General features: G+C 39.2%; 1 protein-coding gene across 3 annotated transcripts in view; it reads left to right on the forward strand.

The window, feature by feature from the left end:
• The window catches only part of PTPN4 (protein tyrosine phosphatase non-receptor type 4), an 85,309-nt gene that overhangs the window by 54,376 nt on the left and 13,733 nt on the right, over window positions 1-17,200 (forward strand). For 2 of the 3 annotated variants that reach the window (XM_053403019.1, XM_053403027.1), the window contains 7 exons: window positions 4,268-4,402; window positions 6,675-6,833; window positions 9,096-9,261; window positions 10,197-10,280; window positions 10,362-10,418; window positions 11,066-11,222; window positions 15,881-16,047. In XM_053403019.1, the coding sequence (XP_053258994.1) occupies window positions 4,268-4,402; window positions 6,675-6,833; window positions 9,096-9,261; window positions 10,197-10,280; window positions 10,362-10,418; window positions 11,066-11,222; window positions 15,881-16,047 (925 nt within the window). The remainder of the gene's footprint in view (window positions 1-4,267; window positions 4,403-6,674; window positions 6,834-9,095; window positions 9,262-10,196; window positions 10,281-10,361; window positions 10,419-11,065; window positions 11,223-15,880; window positions 16,048-17,200) is intronic. The other variant, XM_053403037.1, reaches the window with a different exon arrangement.

Genomic DNA, 17,200 nt, shown 5'->3' on the forward strand with positions numbered 1-17,200 from the left:
TGAGCATAGTGTCTGCCTACAAGATTGGAAAACAGAAAACCTGGGTGTCTGCTGAAATAAGTTTCCCAGAAGGAGAAAAGGACTAGAGATGTCAAGGCTACTTCCTGAAAAGGGCGTAATAGGTGCTTTATGCTGTGTTTTGGTACTAGGTAGAAGATCACAAAAGCACTCAAGGTTCAGGGGGTGGCAAAGTGTTGCCTTGATTCCATTAGGTTTCATTAGGATGCAAGGGAAATTGGCTTTTGCATGTCCAAGCAGCTCATAACCCAGGGCATTTAATTGTTATTTTTTGTTGGGAGCTGCCCAGAGTGGCGGGGGCAACCCAGTCAGATGGGCAGCATATAAATTGCTATTATTAGTAATATTATTATACTTTTCCATTTCTGTGGAGGATGGAGGCTAGTTTGGTTAGATTGTTTTCATTTTGTTTGACAGATCTTGCCTGCTTAGCAACTGTAAACAGACAAAAAAGAAGCTGAGGGACAAAATGGAACTGATATGGCAACAAAGGCCCATTTCACTCAAACACCAGTCAGTGAACTGCAGGCACTATTAAATGTCATCTTCACACAAACTTTGGATGCATCTAAAGCATGCTTACTCAGCAGTTCAAAGGGAATAATTATTTAACTCCTTAAAACTGTTTAGGATGGTAAACAGAATGACAGCATGAACTTCTTCAGTTTTCAAGCATTCTGCTGTTTGTACCTTTGCAACTTTTTGGTGCTTAAGCAAATGTTAGACTGATGCTTGGAGGTATTGAACTAAATGGGGCAAAAAAAAAAAAAGGAATAAAGGAGAAGAAACTGAATCCTGAAGAGATAAAAGTGTTGTGTATCCCAAGTTCTCACATCTAGAAATTAGGGAGGTGCCATATTCTGGACCGGTTGTACTCCCGTGGAAGGAGCAGGCCTGCAGTTTGTGAGTGCTCCTGGATTCAGCACTGTCAGTGGAGGCTCAGGTGGCCAGGAGTGCCATTTTGTAGCTTCAGCTGGTCCACCAGCTAAAAGGCAGAAATGCCTTAACCACCATACTCAATGCTCAGGTAACTTCCAGATTGGATTATTGCAGTGTGCTTTATGTGGGGGTGTCCTTGAAGACAACTCAGAAATTTCCATTGGTACAAAATGCAGTGGCTAGATTACGGGCTGTGGTGAAGGAAAGCTTTGCTTCTGCACATGATTCTGGCAAACCGTTCTAAGCTGAAACATTCCTAGAATGTTCAGTTCACATTGAGTTCGTATCTGACCTGTTCTTAATGCATAGTTGACCACATCTACGGATGAATGCTATATCAGTCACTAGTAAAAGTTTAATAAGGAGGTTTTCACGCCTGTCCAATTCTGTGTTCCCTTTCCCACCCTTTAATCTATTGGTGATTAATGCCTATATGCAACCTTTGCTTTGTATTTGTGTTAACCAATCAGCAATAAGCACATATGTGGCAATGCTGTAATATTCAATAAAAGAGGCTCCTCGAGACTTGCTCAGGAGATGCCTCCCAGATGACACTCGCTACCTGTCTGTCGTTATTTCAACCCAACACTGTGGTTCCATTTACATCTCACAGAACCCCTGTTTTAGAATAACTGCATTGGTTGCCAATTAATTTCTGGGCCCAAGGTGCTCACATTAGTGATTAAATCCCTAAATACCTGAAAGACCACCTCCTTCCCTACAGTCCCTCTTGGGTGCTAAGAGCAGCAGAAGAGAGCCTCTTGGTAGTTCCACAGCCCTCAGAAGCTCAGGTGGTGGTGATGTCCCAGGAGGGAGCATTCTTTGTAGTAGAAGCTGCCCATAGAGATGTGTCTTGCAACATCAATATACAACCTTAGGTACATTCTGAAGACACACCTCTTCACCCTGGCTTTTGATACAGGATGTCAGGGAACTGCCATCAGGCCAGAGACGAGAGGGGGAAGGGCAGTTGTGTTAAAGGGAACCTCCAAAGATCTCCCGAAGCAGCTCCTCCTCTGGCGAGGAAGAAAGCCCCACCTCCAGTGGAGAGGAGGTGGTGGGACCAGGGGATGCTAGGGAGAGCCTCAACGCCGAGGCTGAGCAAGCCGGAGGGGAGGGAAGTACCCCTTTGCCAGCGCCCAGTCTGCACAGTAGGTTTCGGCGCAAGGAAAGGAGGAGAAGGCTGGGGGTCACGCAACTGTTATGCTGGGGGAGGTACAAGGACCCACCCACTCCCAGATTCTGCTAGCGGCTGAGCCGGACATGAACTTGCAACGCTCTTCACTGTAAATAGTTTGCACCAATAATAAAGCCTGGAAAAGACAGGTTGGAGTCTTGCCTGTTTGCTCTCGAGTAACCACATCACCACCTGACACATGAGAAATATGTTTTTAGCATACCTTAACCCTTGGTGAGCAAAGCTACCTCTTGGTCGAGAGTACCTCTTCACTAATAATGGATATCTATCTTAAATCTATTAATCCTCTAAAATACAGTTGAAATTTCAAAGCCAAGACTGGTGTCCCGAGTTGTTTGGAAATTGTCCCCTGTACTTGTTAGATAATTTCCCATAACCTAGTTAATGTGAGATGGAATTGAAATTAAAATCTCTGCAATGTTTTGAGTTACCCAAAAGTAAACCATAGAAATGAAGCAGTTAGTATTTTTTTTACATGGGCACTTATTAGAAGAGGAAGCCCTGGGAAGTGTATTGCTGCAATGTGGTGAACGTTTCTTTGAATTGCCACAAAGAACAGGAAGCTTAGGTAACATGCGTAAGTGGGTGGGTCTCCAAGGTTAAAACAGTTAATAATCAAATGTTCAAAATACAGTTTGACAGTTAAATGTTTCTGCTGTGTTGGCTGCTGAGGGGCACTACTACAAATACAACTTTTCACTTAGTAATTAAGGTGAGTGTTTCTAGGAGTTGCAATGTTCCTAGAAAGAGAATTCAAGCTCATTCAACCTACAGAAATCCCTTTTAAATGCAACACGTCTAAAGCCATCAGCATTTGGATGTTTGCATTCTTATAAAGTCTTATTAATCCTTACAGGATTAATTCTTTCCTAGACTACAATAGATATAGTTGTCTATCGTACACCTTTTTAATTCTGTTCCCAATATTTTTTCTTTAAAAGCCTGTGAAAAGTTTATTGCATCTTGCAGTTAGAATCATGTTATATTTGCAAATTATTTTGTTCATTTTAAACTAGAAATCATCTGGCTAAGTCGCAGAGAAGTCTTGCCTATTTAAATTTCATATAGATGTACCTCTCTCTCTCTCTCTCTCTCTCTCTCTCTCTCTCTCTCTCTCATCTCTCACACAGTTTGCTGTAGAGATGGTTGTTTGTTTCATTAGCCTGGTTGTGTTTCTCTTTTGATAAGAAAAGTACTTTAATGCAGCTGTTTAGTTTAATGTCAGAAACTATGGACTAGTACACATAGTTGCATAAAACATAGTAGTTGTGTGTAACAAAATCTGATTGCTGTTTTTGAGGAAAAGCAGCCGGGAAAGAGGGCAATACTTTTCTGCTTGCCTGTGTTTCACTGTAATACCACTTCCACTTCCACTTCTCCTACACACACACACACACACACAGAGAGAGAGAGAGAGAGAGAGAGAGAGAGAGAGAGGTTTTCCTACTGGAACCTTAATACCCTCCTTGTGGGCTCTGCTCCATGCGTCTGTGAAGTGAAGTGGGGCAGGTGGCTGCCAAAGAGAGGGCCTTATTGGTAGTGAACTGGCTATAGAATAGCCTTTCCAGAAACGTTTGTCTACTTCTTTTATGGTCTTTTTCCAGTGTCAAGTGAAGACCTTTTAATTATCTAGGCTTTTCAACTGAATTTACAGCCCAAAATTTAAAACAATCTTACACTGCTTCAGTGCATGGATGTTTTTTTGCTGCCTTTTATTAATTGTTGTTGGCTTTAATTATTATTGTACACTGTGTTTTTAATTTTTTTGCCTACCAAATGTTCATTGATGGGCAGCTATATAAATCTAATAGCAATGATAAATAAAGTGGCATATCTGAATTCATAGTGATTCAGTATTGTAGTGAGAAAGACTTTGCCACAGCACAAGCTATGATTTGGTTGTTTATATTCATGAATTTAGTGTTCTGCATCACGTTTCTTTAGGTGCTCTGAAACCCCTTGCACTATTTGGAAGAAATATTTAAATAACAAGTCAGCGTATCAGCCCCTGTATAGGGGAAAGCTAATGCTATTTTCTTGTTCACCTCAATTCCCAATTAATTTCTTCAGAGAACTTCCAGATACATATTGGTAATTTTTGTATTGTTTTAGATCCCCAAGTAAACCTCTGGCTCGCAGATTGATAAGCGGGATGGACTGGGAGGTTGTCAGCAGGAATTCAATGTCTGATGACAGGTTAGAAACTCAAAGTTTACCATCCCGCTCTCCACCTGGAACCCCTAATCAGTAAGTAAAATTGAATAGTCCCTGAGCCACTAGTTACCTCTTATTTTTATTTTATTAAGGAAGGGAAAGTACTTGAGATCCGTTTTTTTGGAGGGATGTGTGTTGAACCATAGTTATTTCCATACTAAGCATTTAAAAAGAAATTGTGAAGCAACACAGAGGCAGATTGACCAAAGTGTATGTTATAATAATCACATATAAAGAAAAACAAACAAACCTTAAATTAAATTATATTGAAGAAAAAGCAGTTATGAATTTCAGGATGTGCTCCGAGATTGAGCCCTGCACTGGTTCTACCTTCACCCAGACACTATTTTCATTGCATCAGAAAAACAGGCCTGGTTCTAAACCATAGTTTAAAGCTATTGAATGGCCTGATTGAGGCTTGAACTAGCATGCCTGTCTCTCCTTCTTCCTCATTGCCATGAGGAAGGGATTGGAAACATTCATTTCCACATCACAGACTATGGTTAGTTTAAGCTTTGTTTCTGATCCTTGCTAATTTCATAAACCGTATATCAAATGCACTGTAATTTGCATTTTGGATGTAACACAAATTGTTACTTGTTTAAATCGGGAGGTGGATTCTTGCTATCTCCTTCTTGTGGCTGTGCCGAAGGAGAGGGATGTGTAACCAGCCATTCACATAGCCCAACACTATGGTTTACGTCAGTCTGTGTTACTGTTGCAATGAAACCTCTAGCTCTCTACAACTTGAATGTGTGTGTAGGAAATCTAATGTGACCCAAATGAGAGGGAAGTCATGTTTCTGAGTTAAGTGCTGTGTGTGTGTACATATGACTTATTTTATAAAAAAACTAAACCACAGTGGGGACCTTTCCACATAGGTGGAAAGTCAGGTTGTGTCAAAAGAGGAAATAACATTTTTTCCTGATGTATATTGGCCTTTTGCCTCCATTTATATCTGGATTGCTGGGTTCCTACAGGAAGAGAAGGCAGGGTGCTGTATCCAATGCTAGTCCTGCTCAGAGTAGACCCATTGAAGTTGATTGACCTGAAGGTTTGAGCCAGGTAGCCCCACCCTGTTGCTGTTTCCAGGCAGACGCCTATTTATTTGGCGGCTGCTGTGGGTTTAGAGGCAGCAGATAGCAATAATAGGACCATTGGTGGCTTGAAGGTGAATGCCAACTTTATCCTTGCTCCTGTTCCTGCACCTGGAGAACTGCTGCCTATTGAGGAGTCAGGAATCTGAGCCAGTTAGCCCTGCCCTGGAGAGCAAGTGTAAGAACTTTGCTTTGGCTGTTGCTGTTTCTAAGGAGGAAGCTGCTATGTAAGCAGTTGTTTGTGAAGGGCAGCTGTGTCTATGGGGAGGACGCAAATGCAGCTCATGACTGTAGAAAGTGTGATTCATGGTGTGCCTGGGTTACTTCATATTTCATTTTTTTCTGGTTTATTTTATTATACTTTTGTATTTGTATTTGCTGTAGTTTTATTGTGTGTTCTTTAGTACTAATCTGTTCAGTGTTTTGGGCGCCTTGACAAAAAAGTGGTATAGAAATAAACTGATGATAACTAACTTGGGTACATGAATTTCAATAGGTCTATTCTATATAGGACTAGCACTGGATTCAACCCAACGATTTTTTATTAGAAGCCTTTATGTTGATATTTGTGAACTTCTTAATAGACAAATATACGAAGTTTTAAAAAACTGTACAGTTATACCTACTACACACTAAAGTTGACTTGTTGGAGCAACAGTGGTAATAGTCAGGATTTGTGATGGTCGCTTATTTGTTGATGCATATTTTTTTCTTTCTTCCATGGAAATCTATAATCGGTGTAATATATTTCTATGGTGCTTTAATTCATGCATTTAGGATTACAGGCAGTGGCTTTGATCCAAACCTGGCCTTCATGGAATGGAAGGATTCTTTCTGTCTACAGAAAGCTTTAGATACTCTAGTGGGGGGTTATGCTGACAAAATGGGGGAGCAACTGCTGCCAATTTTTTTCATCCCCTGCAGCCTCCCTCCCAGCCCTTGGGATCAGAATTTTGGAGGACACACAGGGCTTTACCCTGGGGGAATGGGTAAAAATCACCACTTTCCTCATCTCCCTTCTACCAGTGATAATGTCTTCTAAACAAGTTTGATTTGGGGGATGTTCCTGCCAGGGGTACTGTGTCCAAGACAGAAGAAATTAGAGGAATAGATAAGTTTTAGAAGCATTTTTTTAAAAAAGCATAAATCATCTAAGTCTTGACAAGCATACCTGCAATTATTGAACAAAGTGTTCTTTTCCTGATTAGTCGCAACTCTGCATTTACTCAAGAGGGAAACCGTTTACGGCCATCTTCAGTTGGGCATCTAGTAGACCATGTGGTTCATCCTTCGCCAAGTGAGGTTTTTGCAAATCACCGATCTCCTTCTTCCACCCAAGCCAACAGTATCATTCTGGAATCATCACCGTAAGCATAGTTTTTATAATGCTTTATTTTATAGCAGAACAACAAAAAAAGGTTTTTAAAGGCTACACCTAAAAATAATCTACATTTTGTGTTTTTAATGTATTTTATGTTTTGATGTTAGCTGCCCTGAGCCCGGTCCTGGCTGGGGAGGGCAGGGTATAAATAAATTATTATTATTATTATTATTATTATTATTATTATTATTATTATTATTTTATTATTAATTGGTTGACAGCCCCATTCTTTAGTGATTGCTTTGCAAATGAAAACTGATGTAGCACAATTGTAGCATTTTTAAGAGAAGCATAATATAAATAAACAACATGTTGACAAAGACTTGGCTACAAATCGGGAGTTGCTTGTTCATATTTCACCTAGGCTGTCAGGTGGCCTTAGGCAAGCAATTCTCTGAGCTGCAGCGCACACACGCTCACCTGCTGCCATTAGTACATATTACACCATTAGTAATATGGGAAGAATAATACTATTCTGACTTAAACTGGCATGCTGTAAGGATCTCAGTAATGTACATGAAACCTTGTGTTCCTTACACTATATACATGTTAAACATGCAGTGAGTAATACTTATTATTTTTTATAACTATTGTCCATCCTGATTCTTGACAGTATAGTTGGCCATAACCAGTGTCAGTTTGTTAGAAGTTCCTGCGTTCAGTTCCTGGCATCTCCAGTGGAAGGGAGTTTAATTCGGCCCTAGTTCACATTAAAAATCATATGCCCTATGTGTACAAATAGTTGTGTGGCCATTCCAAATGATTTTTGTCAATTGAAAGGTATGTGTAGTATCTGTAATTTTTTATTCATGAAAGTGGCAGTAGGGGAAAAAACACATGCATAGCAAGCAATCCAAATGTGTTTTTAAGAATCCTTTTTCTCTCTCTCTGTCAAATATGAAACTATGTTATTTTACACAGCAGTTTATATATATTTAACACAAACAGAGCTTATTAGAGTAGGGGTTTTTCCTTTTTTATTTGATTATGCAAATTGCTGGATGCAGTAATACAGAGGGCTGCTTTGACTGCAAAATAATCTGCTTTCACATCTATTGTCTAAGCATTCATAAGGAAATTCAAAGCTGACTGGGCAAATATAAAGCAGGCAAGGTTTTGCCCAAAGCTTCATCCCTAGTTCTCACAATTTATTATGGTAACACATTACAGTATATTACACTCACAACCACTGTGTTACTTTACCTAGTTTCAATGGTAGCTTATTACTTCACATAGTCTGTTTATAAACAAATGCATAGTTCCTTTATTGCATTTTTAAAAAAGAAATAACTTTATTGTGACTTTAGTCATGCACATTGTGTTATAACAAAAGTGGGTACTGATCAGGAGTTGGACAGACCACAGATGAAGCTAGGACTTTCTGAGGTAACACTGACTTGTTTTGCGTGAATGAGAACCATTAGTCATTTATCAAATTAATTTTGTATGTTTGTGGATTTCACTGTCCCAATGGTGATTAATGCTGATTTCAAATGTTTGACAGTGATTCAATGACAGCTGCACTTACTATTAATTTTTATTCAAAATACAAAGTAATAATATAGCAAATCTGTCACATTTGCAAAAGTTCTGTAGAAATTTCCAGTATGGATAAGTACCCAATTAAATTCATGTACTGTAAATTGATTATCCACTTGAATAAGTCACTGACCAGTGCACATGGGTTTAAGCAACATCAGGTGTTCAAACATGCAATAAATATGGGCTTCCTGCTTCCACATCATGATTGTGGATCTCCTCCTTTCTTATCTGTAAAATTTGTGCCAACTAGTAAGTGGGAGAGTTGAAATTTTAAAATGAAATCCCTTATATAGGACTGCTCTGTGTTTTTAAGAGGCTCAATGCCACAAATGATTGAGATCTCCTTTGTTGTCCTTAATTTGTCATCTAAGATTTAATTTGGAGGCCTTGTGAATTAAATACTTAAGGGAGAGGTGCATAACATTTTTTCTGAAATGATCCTATATATTAATAGCAAATTCATTCTCTCAGATGTGAACCTTGCCAAAAGACAACTCTCCTGTCAAAGAGTAATAGCAGGCTTGGGAAAACCCCAACTTTTGCAGAAGTACAAAAAAAAAAAAAAATTAGTCGGGGAACCATAATTGAGGTTGCAAGCCAATGATGTCCAACGCACCAAAATTCCAAAGTCTTTTTAGTGATAGTTTCTCTTTATTTAGCATGCAGTTTGGAGTTTTAATGAGATTTCTTTTCATTTTGTTTGTAGATCTCAAGAGACCGCTGTAGATGGGCAACCACCTGCACTGCCACCTAAACAATCTAAAAAGAATAGTTGGAACCAAATTCATTATTCACTTTCTCAGCAAGAATTGGATAACCATATCAATGAAACATATGATGATGATTCTTCTTCATCGCCTGAAAAATCTACAGTAAGAAGCTACTTTAAATTTGTTTGTCTAGTTTGAGTCAATATTCTTCGTGGAGGGAGGGGGGAAATTAATCAGTATCAGCAGGTCTGATGGAAGTAGATTCAACTAGAGTGAATTAATAACATATAAATAATGGTCCTCAGGTTCCCTACCCCAGTCCATCATGCTCTTGGTGAAATGGAACGTGAGTCCGAAAAACTGCTTTTAATGTAACTCTTATTTCTAATAGAGCTAAAAGTATAGACACAATGGAAAGCAAATCCTGTGTAACATTTTCATGGTGTAGCTCTGGGATGTTTTATAGCATGTATTAATTTGGAATGGTATTTATTTATTTGATCTATTTATTTTCCATCTGAAAAACCTTTAGGCAGTATAATAGTTATGAGATGTCTTTGCAAAATATTTGCATAAATCATATTCCCAAACTGTATCTTTATAGTACACAATATAATTCCCTTATTTGCACATACCACATACCACATACCCTTTCAGTGAGCCACGCAACTTTCATTATACTTATGCAAACCAAGATGGTAGGTACTTGGAACACACTTCCTGGTAATGAATGCACTGCTGGTACTTTGGTCATTTTTGCATCAAACAAGTCAGTAGTAAAACCATTAACTTTCAAGAAAATTCCAACAATGTCTCAAGGAAATTGAAACTTGAAGATATCTTCTTATATGAATACTGGTTTTCAAGTAAATGTGTTTTAGGATTAGCTATAAATTTCTAGTCTGTCTGTCCCCCCTCCCCGGCCCGCTGTAACACCTTTCTTTTCTTTCTTTTCTTTCAGTCTTAAACAGTTATGTGCTCATAATGAGAGACATTAACTAGCTATGCAATAGATGATGAATTATGGATCGCTTGGGGTTTCAGTAGTGCCTAAAGAAATTCAGGTATAGAGAATAACGCTATGTTTTCATTTACAGCCCAATGGTGGGATTCCCCATGACAATCTCGTTCTGATCAGAATGAGACCAGATGAAAATGGAAGATTTGGTTTCAATGTAAAGGTATGAAGACCTACCCTTTTAATATATCTTTGAATACAGCTCGAGCTGTACGTTCTTTAATTATTGCCCTTTCCTTTAAAGGGTGGATATGATCAGAAGATGCCTGTCATAGTGTCCAGAGTGGCTCCAGGAACACCTGTAAGTTGTCAGAGAAAGTATGCAGTGATGTCTACTTAGATATATTATTACAGAGTGCTTTTTATTTACTTTGCTTATCCCCTGGCTGTATGTAGCAATCTAATGTTTGAAACATCCCGCTATCATAAATAGTCTTAGAAAAGGACTCTAATAGAGAATCTCCAGTGCCTTAATATAGAAGAATTCATGATTTGCTGTAGTATATATCTGATCAAAGATAATTTTCCTATCCTTCACTTTTCTCCTACACTATATCATGTAGAGGTTGAAAAATCCTGTTTGTGTGTGTCGTGCTCTTCTTCCCAAAAAGTGTATATTGGCATATTTAAAGTTTAGTTTAAATTGAAAAATGAGATATTTTAATTCGCAGAGATAATAATTGTTTATAGGATAAAAAAATTGGAAAATTTAACTTTATCTTACCAACGACAAAATGGTTGCACTGCCAGAATTCGGGTTAAACCAAGGTTCATAAATTATTTATCAGGTCCGAGTCTTTATTTTTTCATATATTCAGACCCTAGTGATTAAATCTTCAGATCAGAACCACCACAGTATCTTGATACTGAGTTCTTCTTTTCTTAAAAACAAGACAGCAAGCCCTATTTGTAATATCCACTGCATTAAACACTTGTTTCATGTTGCAGGCAGATGTTTGTGTTCCTCGTTTGAATGAAGGAGATCAGGTTGTACTGATCAATGGCAGGGATATATCAGAACATACCCATGATCAAGTTGTTATGTTTATTAAAGCTAGCTGTGAGCGGCACTCAGGGGAGCTTGTGCTCCTAGTTCGACCCAATGGTGAGTAATTTTATCAGTGGAAAGCATGCTTCCTTTTTGCTGTTTTACCATGTTCTTTTCAGGGCGTTTGTTGCGTCTCCTACTATCCTTATATTGGCTATGCATTTTCTACAACTGTGTAAAATACCATAGAGAGGGTCGTGTTAAATGAAAGCAGTCAAAGCATCTTTTGGCATCTTTTAACAAACATTGTATGACACAAGCTTTTGTGGACTCAAGCCCACTTCATCAGATGCATGAAGTGCAATCTTAGTTAACATGTACGTTAAGAAGAAGATTGTAAGGTGAGCATTGAGTGGTAATGAGATTTTAAAATGCAGTCAGTGATAAAATACAAAGTTTCCCTGTACTAACAACAAGAATCCAGTAATTATTTCCTCACTTCCAGGTGTGCCATACATTTCATTGCTTCCCTTCCCCAATGCCCTTATCACTCTTGTTAGGTATAACAGGGGTACACAAGTGACATAGCCTCATATACCATATGGAATTTCATTGGCTGACCTTAAATTCCAGTATTACGAAAGAGGAAGTAATATTTTTCTGTCTGCTTTCTCTGTGCTATTCAGGGTATTATATGTGTCTTGTCATGTATTTTGTTACTCACCTTTTTCCTAAGCTAAGAAAGCCAAACATTTTAGCTTTTCCTCATAGGGAAATTGTTTCAACATCATTGATCAGTTGAGTTCCCTTTTCTGTTTCTTTTCTTACTCAGATAATTAGTTTTTATTTTAATTGGATGGCCAGAACACAAAATTTCAAATTCAAGCACACCATGGATTTAGGATACTAGTGGACTTACTTTCATTCTTTCTTAATTTCTTTCCTTTGCCAATTTATTTCAGTCATCATTTTCTCGTTAGTCACTACTAATTCAGACTCCACCTGTGTATATGAAACTAGTGTTTCTCCTGACCTCCCCCCTTGTTTATCTTTCTACTCTTAACCTACATTGAATCTGATTTGCTATTTTGTTGCCTATTTAACTACTCTGTAGAGATTCTACTGGAGTAACTCCACCTGGGTTTTCAGCAGCACTAATACCTTGGTGTCATTTTCGTACTTGGCCATCCTGTCTTCAAATCACTTTTCAGGGAACCCCCATTTCCCTCTACCGTGATACCTCGGTTTACCAACTTAATCTGTTCTGGAAGTCCGTTCTTAAACCAAAACCATTCTTAAACTGAGGTGCGCTTTCCCTAATGAGGCCTCCCACCGTCGGTGCCCTTCCACCATTCGGATTCCATTCTTAGACCAAGGTAAATTTCTCAAACTGGGACACTACTTCCGGTTTTGCAGAGTTCGTAAACCGAATTGTTCATAAACAGGACTGTTCTTAAGCCGAGGTACCACTATATTGTGAAAATTCCTGAATTTTGCTTGTAGCTCTTCAACCAGTTAGATTCCTAAGAGGAATTCTCGTATCCTACGACATAGTCGTTTACTCAGGGCCCTTTGGTGAGCAACTTAAAAAAACAACTGTTTGGAGGTCCAAATATATAATGTCTGCCTGTCTAATATTTGTTTGATACACTCAGAACATTTTGAAAAGCTTGGTGTAGTAAGAGAAGTCTTTTGTAGTTGTCAGAGGTATTCTCAATTAGCAACCTTAGTTCTGTATGTCTTAATCATGTGAACTCTTAACAATGTTGTCCACCAATTTATGTGGGACAGATTAAACTAGTGAACCTGTAATTTCCTGGGTTTCAGATTTCTGGCGTAGTTACTGATTTTAGTGAGTAGCATATTTTCCCCATTCAGGTTCTAGAGAACCCTTGAATTCTTGTCACCCACACTCAGAGACAGGTTGGTTTTTAAGTATTCAGTTATCACCTAGAGTCACCTTGTATTTGACTTAGTTCTTCAAATTCCCTCCCCTACCAAAAAAAATCATTTGGGTGTGTCTGTCTTAACTTATTCACAGTGAAGATCAGCATAAAGTTCATTTAGCGTCTCTGCAGTTTTTCTGTTCTCTCCATAATAAATCATTTCACACATTGTCATCTAATGGTCTGACTTCCTCTCTTGCTCATTTCCTGCTTCTGATGTATTTATAGAATTTTTTGCTGTAATGTTTTTATAGCAATATAATCTTCAACATATTTTTGCTTGTCTTATCAACTTGGAATTATTCTTACCAAAGTTTGTAGTCCTTAATTTTTCTATCGTGGGCAAAACTTTTTAAAGCATGCCTTTTTATATAGTATCTTGGTCTCTGTTCATTAACTCGTGTTCTAAAACTAGCAGTCCTAGGCACACTTCTTTGGGGGAATTGGTCTCATTTAACTTGGTGGGACTTACACTAACAAGGAAATGATGAATTGGATCTGGCTGTAGGTGTCACAGTTGTAGCTTTCTTACAAGCCTCTCCTGAGGGTTGGGAAACCTTGTTCTATGGAATGTGGTGCAAGAAACTGAGGAAAAGCTCATGAAAGCTGCCAAAAATCAGACACTGAGGTGTGTTCTACATTTATGGAAGACGCCTCTGCCTGATTTTCAGGGATTTTCGCTGAACCTTAGAAGAGACTTTTTGGAGGGCTGCTTGGAAAGGATGAGGTGGAAAAGTAATCTTTCAGCTACTTCTGTGGGATGGTGCTCAGGCTCCAACACTATCTGTTTTTGCATGCTGTCAGTAAACATTTATCATGGAGGTATTTGCACAGGTCACTGTGCAAGTGGAACATAAGAACCATGTAGCAAAGAAATAGGATAAATAAAAGTTCTTAAGCAGAACAGTTGAAACTGGCATAAAAACCTTCATTTATTCATTTTTTTAAAAGATCATTTTTTTTTAGTTCACCTTTATTGCATCCTAGTCCCAGAAAGTAGGTGTTTTGATTTAACTTGCCAAGCTGATGGGCTCTCTGTGTTGATTGTCATATTAGTTTAAATAAAAGACCTTGAAACTGAGAATTTAGTAGACAGCCATGATTTCCTACATTGGCTCCCAGTACGTTTCCGAGCACAATTCAAAGTGTTGGTGCTGACCTTTAAAGCCCTAAACGGCCTCGGTCCAGTATACCTGAAGGAGCGTCTCCACCCCCATCATTCTGCCCGGACGCTGAGGTCCAGCGCCGAGGGCCTTCTGGCGGTTCCCTCATTGCGAGAAGCAAAGCTACAGGGAACCAGGCAGAAGGCCTTCTCGGTAGTGGCGCCAGCCCTGTGGAACGCCCTTCCAGCAGATGTCAAAGCGATAAACAACTACCTGACATTCAGAAGACATCTTAAGGCAGCCCTGTTCAGGGAAGTTTTTAACGTGTGATATTTTTGGTTTTTATGGAAGCCGCCCAGAGTGGCTGGGGAGGCCCAGCCAGATGGGCGGGGTATAAATAATAAATTATTATTATTATTATTATTCCTCCAATTTTTTTGCAGATTTATTTTAGTTACAAGCATTACTAATAAAATATGTTTGTATTTGGCAAATAATGTCTGGCATTTATGTATATAACACATGTTGTTTCCAGGCAAGAAATGAATGCAGGGTGGTTGTTAAGTGATAACAGCATGCATTCTAGTAAAAATTAACAATCACACCACTGGATAATAAAATGTAAAGCCAAACGTTTTCCAGGTACAAAGGAGAAGGATACCAGAGTTTTTTTTATTGAATTAAATGTGTGGATTGATATTACATAAATTCAATCTAATACATTTGTATCAATAAACCTCTTGTTAAAATTCTAGTTAGCTTGGGGTTTTCTCTCTCTGGTGCAGGGTGTTTTGACAGGAGTTCCTTCGTCATGATGTGATTGCACAGTAGTGGGAGAAGAAAGCAACCACCTAGATCAGTTGCTTGGAATTTTTGCACTCAAGCACACCTCATCATGCAGAAAAGATCCATGCATGTGTGTTTCTTTAATGTGCTCTCCCTGGTCCTGAATGGGGGCAACTGTGCCCCTGAATGACCAGGTGTGCAGCCTTGGAGTCATTTTTTACTCTAAGCTGTCTATGGAGGCACAGGTCAATTCTGTGTCCAGGGCAGCTGTCTACCAGCTTCATCTGGCAAATACTGTCTGGCACTGGCATACTGGTGCATGCTCTGGTTATCTCCTGCTTGGACTAATGCAGTGCATACTACCTGGGGCTACCTTTGAAGGTGACTTGGAAACTACAACTAATCCAGAATGCGGCAGCTAGACTGGTGACAGGGAGTGGCTGCCAAGACTATATAACACTGGTCCTGAAAGACCTGCATTGGCCCCCAGTATGTTTCTGAGCACAATTCAAAGTGCTGCTGCTGATCTTTAAAGCCCCAAACTGTCTTGGCTCTGTATACCTGAAGGAGCATCTCCACTCTCATCATTTAGCCTGGACACTGAGATCTAGCTCCAAGGGCCTTCTCGGTAGTGGCACCCACCCTGTGGAACACCCTCCCATCAGGTGTCAAGGAAATGAACAACTATGTGACTTTTAGAAGACATCTGAAGGCAGCCCTGTATAAGGAAATTTTTTATGTCTGATGTTTTACAATTTTTTATATGTGCTGTAAGCCACCCAGAGTGACTGGGGAAACCCAGCCAGATGGGTGGGGTATGGATAATAAAATTATTATTATTAATTTATTAATATTAATGTAAATTAATGGATGAAGCAGCTGTCTGCTGTTTTGCATAGTTCTCTTCCTCAGTAATTATGCTACTTCTTGTTTATTGCAGCTGTTTATGATGTGGTAGAAGAAAAGCTGGAGAGTGAGCCAGACTTCCAGTACATCCCTGAGAAGTCCCCACTAGATGGTGCCCACCAGGATGATATTGCTCTGAGGGAATCGATGTTTCAACTGGCAGAGGGGCTTATCACGGGAACTGTCCTGGCTCAGTTTGATGTAAGTAATGTATTTCCTGGGGAGTGTGTGCTTCTTGGTTTGCTTTCCAGCTGAAAATCCTTTACTCTTGGGGCTAGGAGATAACCTATAGCTAGATCCACATTACTTTGATTAGGTCAAGCGGTATAATGGCAAACAGTTTGCATTCCTCCCTTGCCTCTTTTCTTCCTTCCCTCATAAACATTTGTGGGCTCCATTTAAAAATCAGTGTTATTATCTAATATCTGTTTTTTCTGAGTAAAGTTGAGCCTTTCTTAATAGCTATAGACAAACTCCTTCTTAGTGCTTCCTGGTCAGCTATTGCATCTGTTTCCCTTCAGTATCATGGCCCAATGTGGGGTAAAACGCTCCTCAATTACTATTACGTACAGCTTCCATTTCTAAAATGTGTGTCGTGTTAACCATATAGCCAGAGCTGTAATCCCAAACGCACTAGATAGCTTTTGGCAATGATGCTCTATCTCAGTACTCATGAATAGACTGTTGGCATGGTCAGAGATGGCACTGACCATATGCTTGGAAGGTGCAAATGGAGAGATCTGGTTCAAGTCTTTGCTTTAGACCAGGCTTCCTCAACCTCGGCCCTCCAGATGTTTTTGGCCTACAACTCATGATCCCTAGCTAGCAGGACCAGTGGTCAGGGATGATGGGAATTGTAGTCTCAAAACATCTGGAGGGCCGAGGTTGAGGAAGCCTGCTTTAGACTAATGATTTTCTTTTGCTCAGGGACAGCTTTTTGTCAACATCATGCCCTCCAGAAGTTTTGGAGTACAACTCCTATTAATCCCAGCCAGCATTGCCATATTGTCCGAAAATCTGGAGAGCACCAGATTGGTGAAGGTTCCCATATGGAAATAACTAGTTAATTGACTCTCTTTGTAAACTATGCCAGGTTTTCAGTTTTCATTCAGTTGTGAATGAAATATTAAACATTTGGCATTACATAACACACGCCATTACACGATAGATTGAAATATGTACAAATGTAGGTCAAATTTTGGTCTGCCACTCATTTTTCTGTCTAATCTAAAATGTGTGAAAGAACAATAGTTCTTTCAGCAAAGATTACTAGAATGTTGTCAACATCAGTGAGCTTCATTTTCTGTAGATCTATTAAAATAATTGATTTAAGGAAATTACAGTGGTACCTCGG

The sequence above is a fragment of the Podarcis raffonei genome, chromosome 1 (assembly GCF_027172205.1).
Source record: "Podarcis raffonei isolate rPodRaf1 chromosome 1, rPodRaf1.pri, whole genome shotgun sequence".
NCBI classification, from domain to species: domain Eukaryota; kingdom Metazoa; phylum Chordata; class Lepidosauria; order Squamata; family Lacertidae; genus Podarcis; species Podarcis raffonei.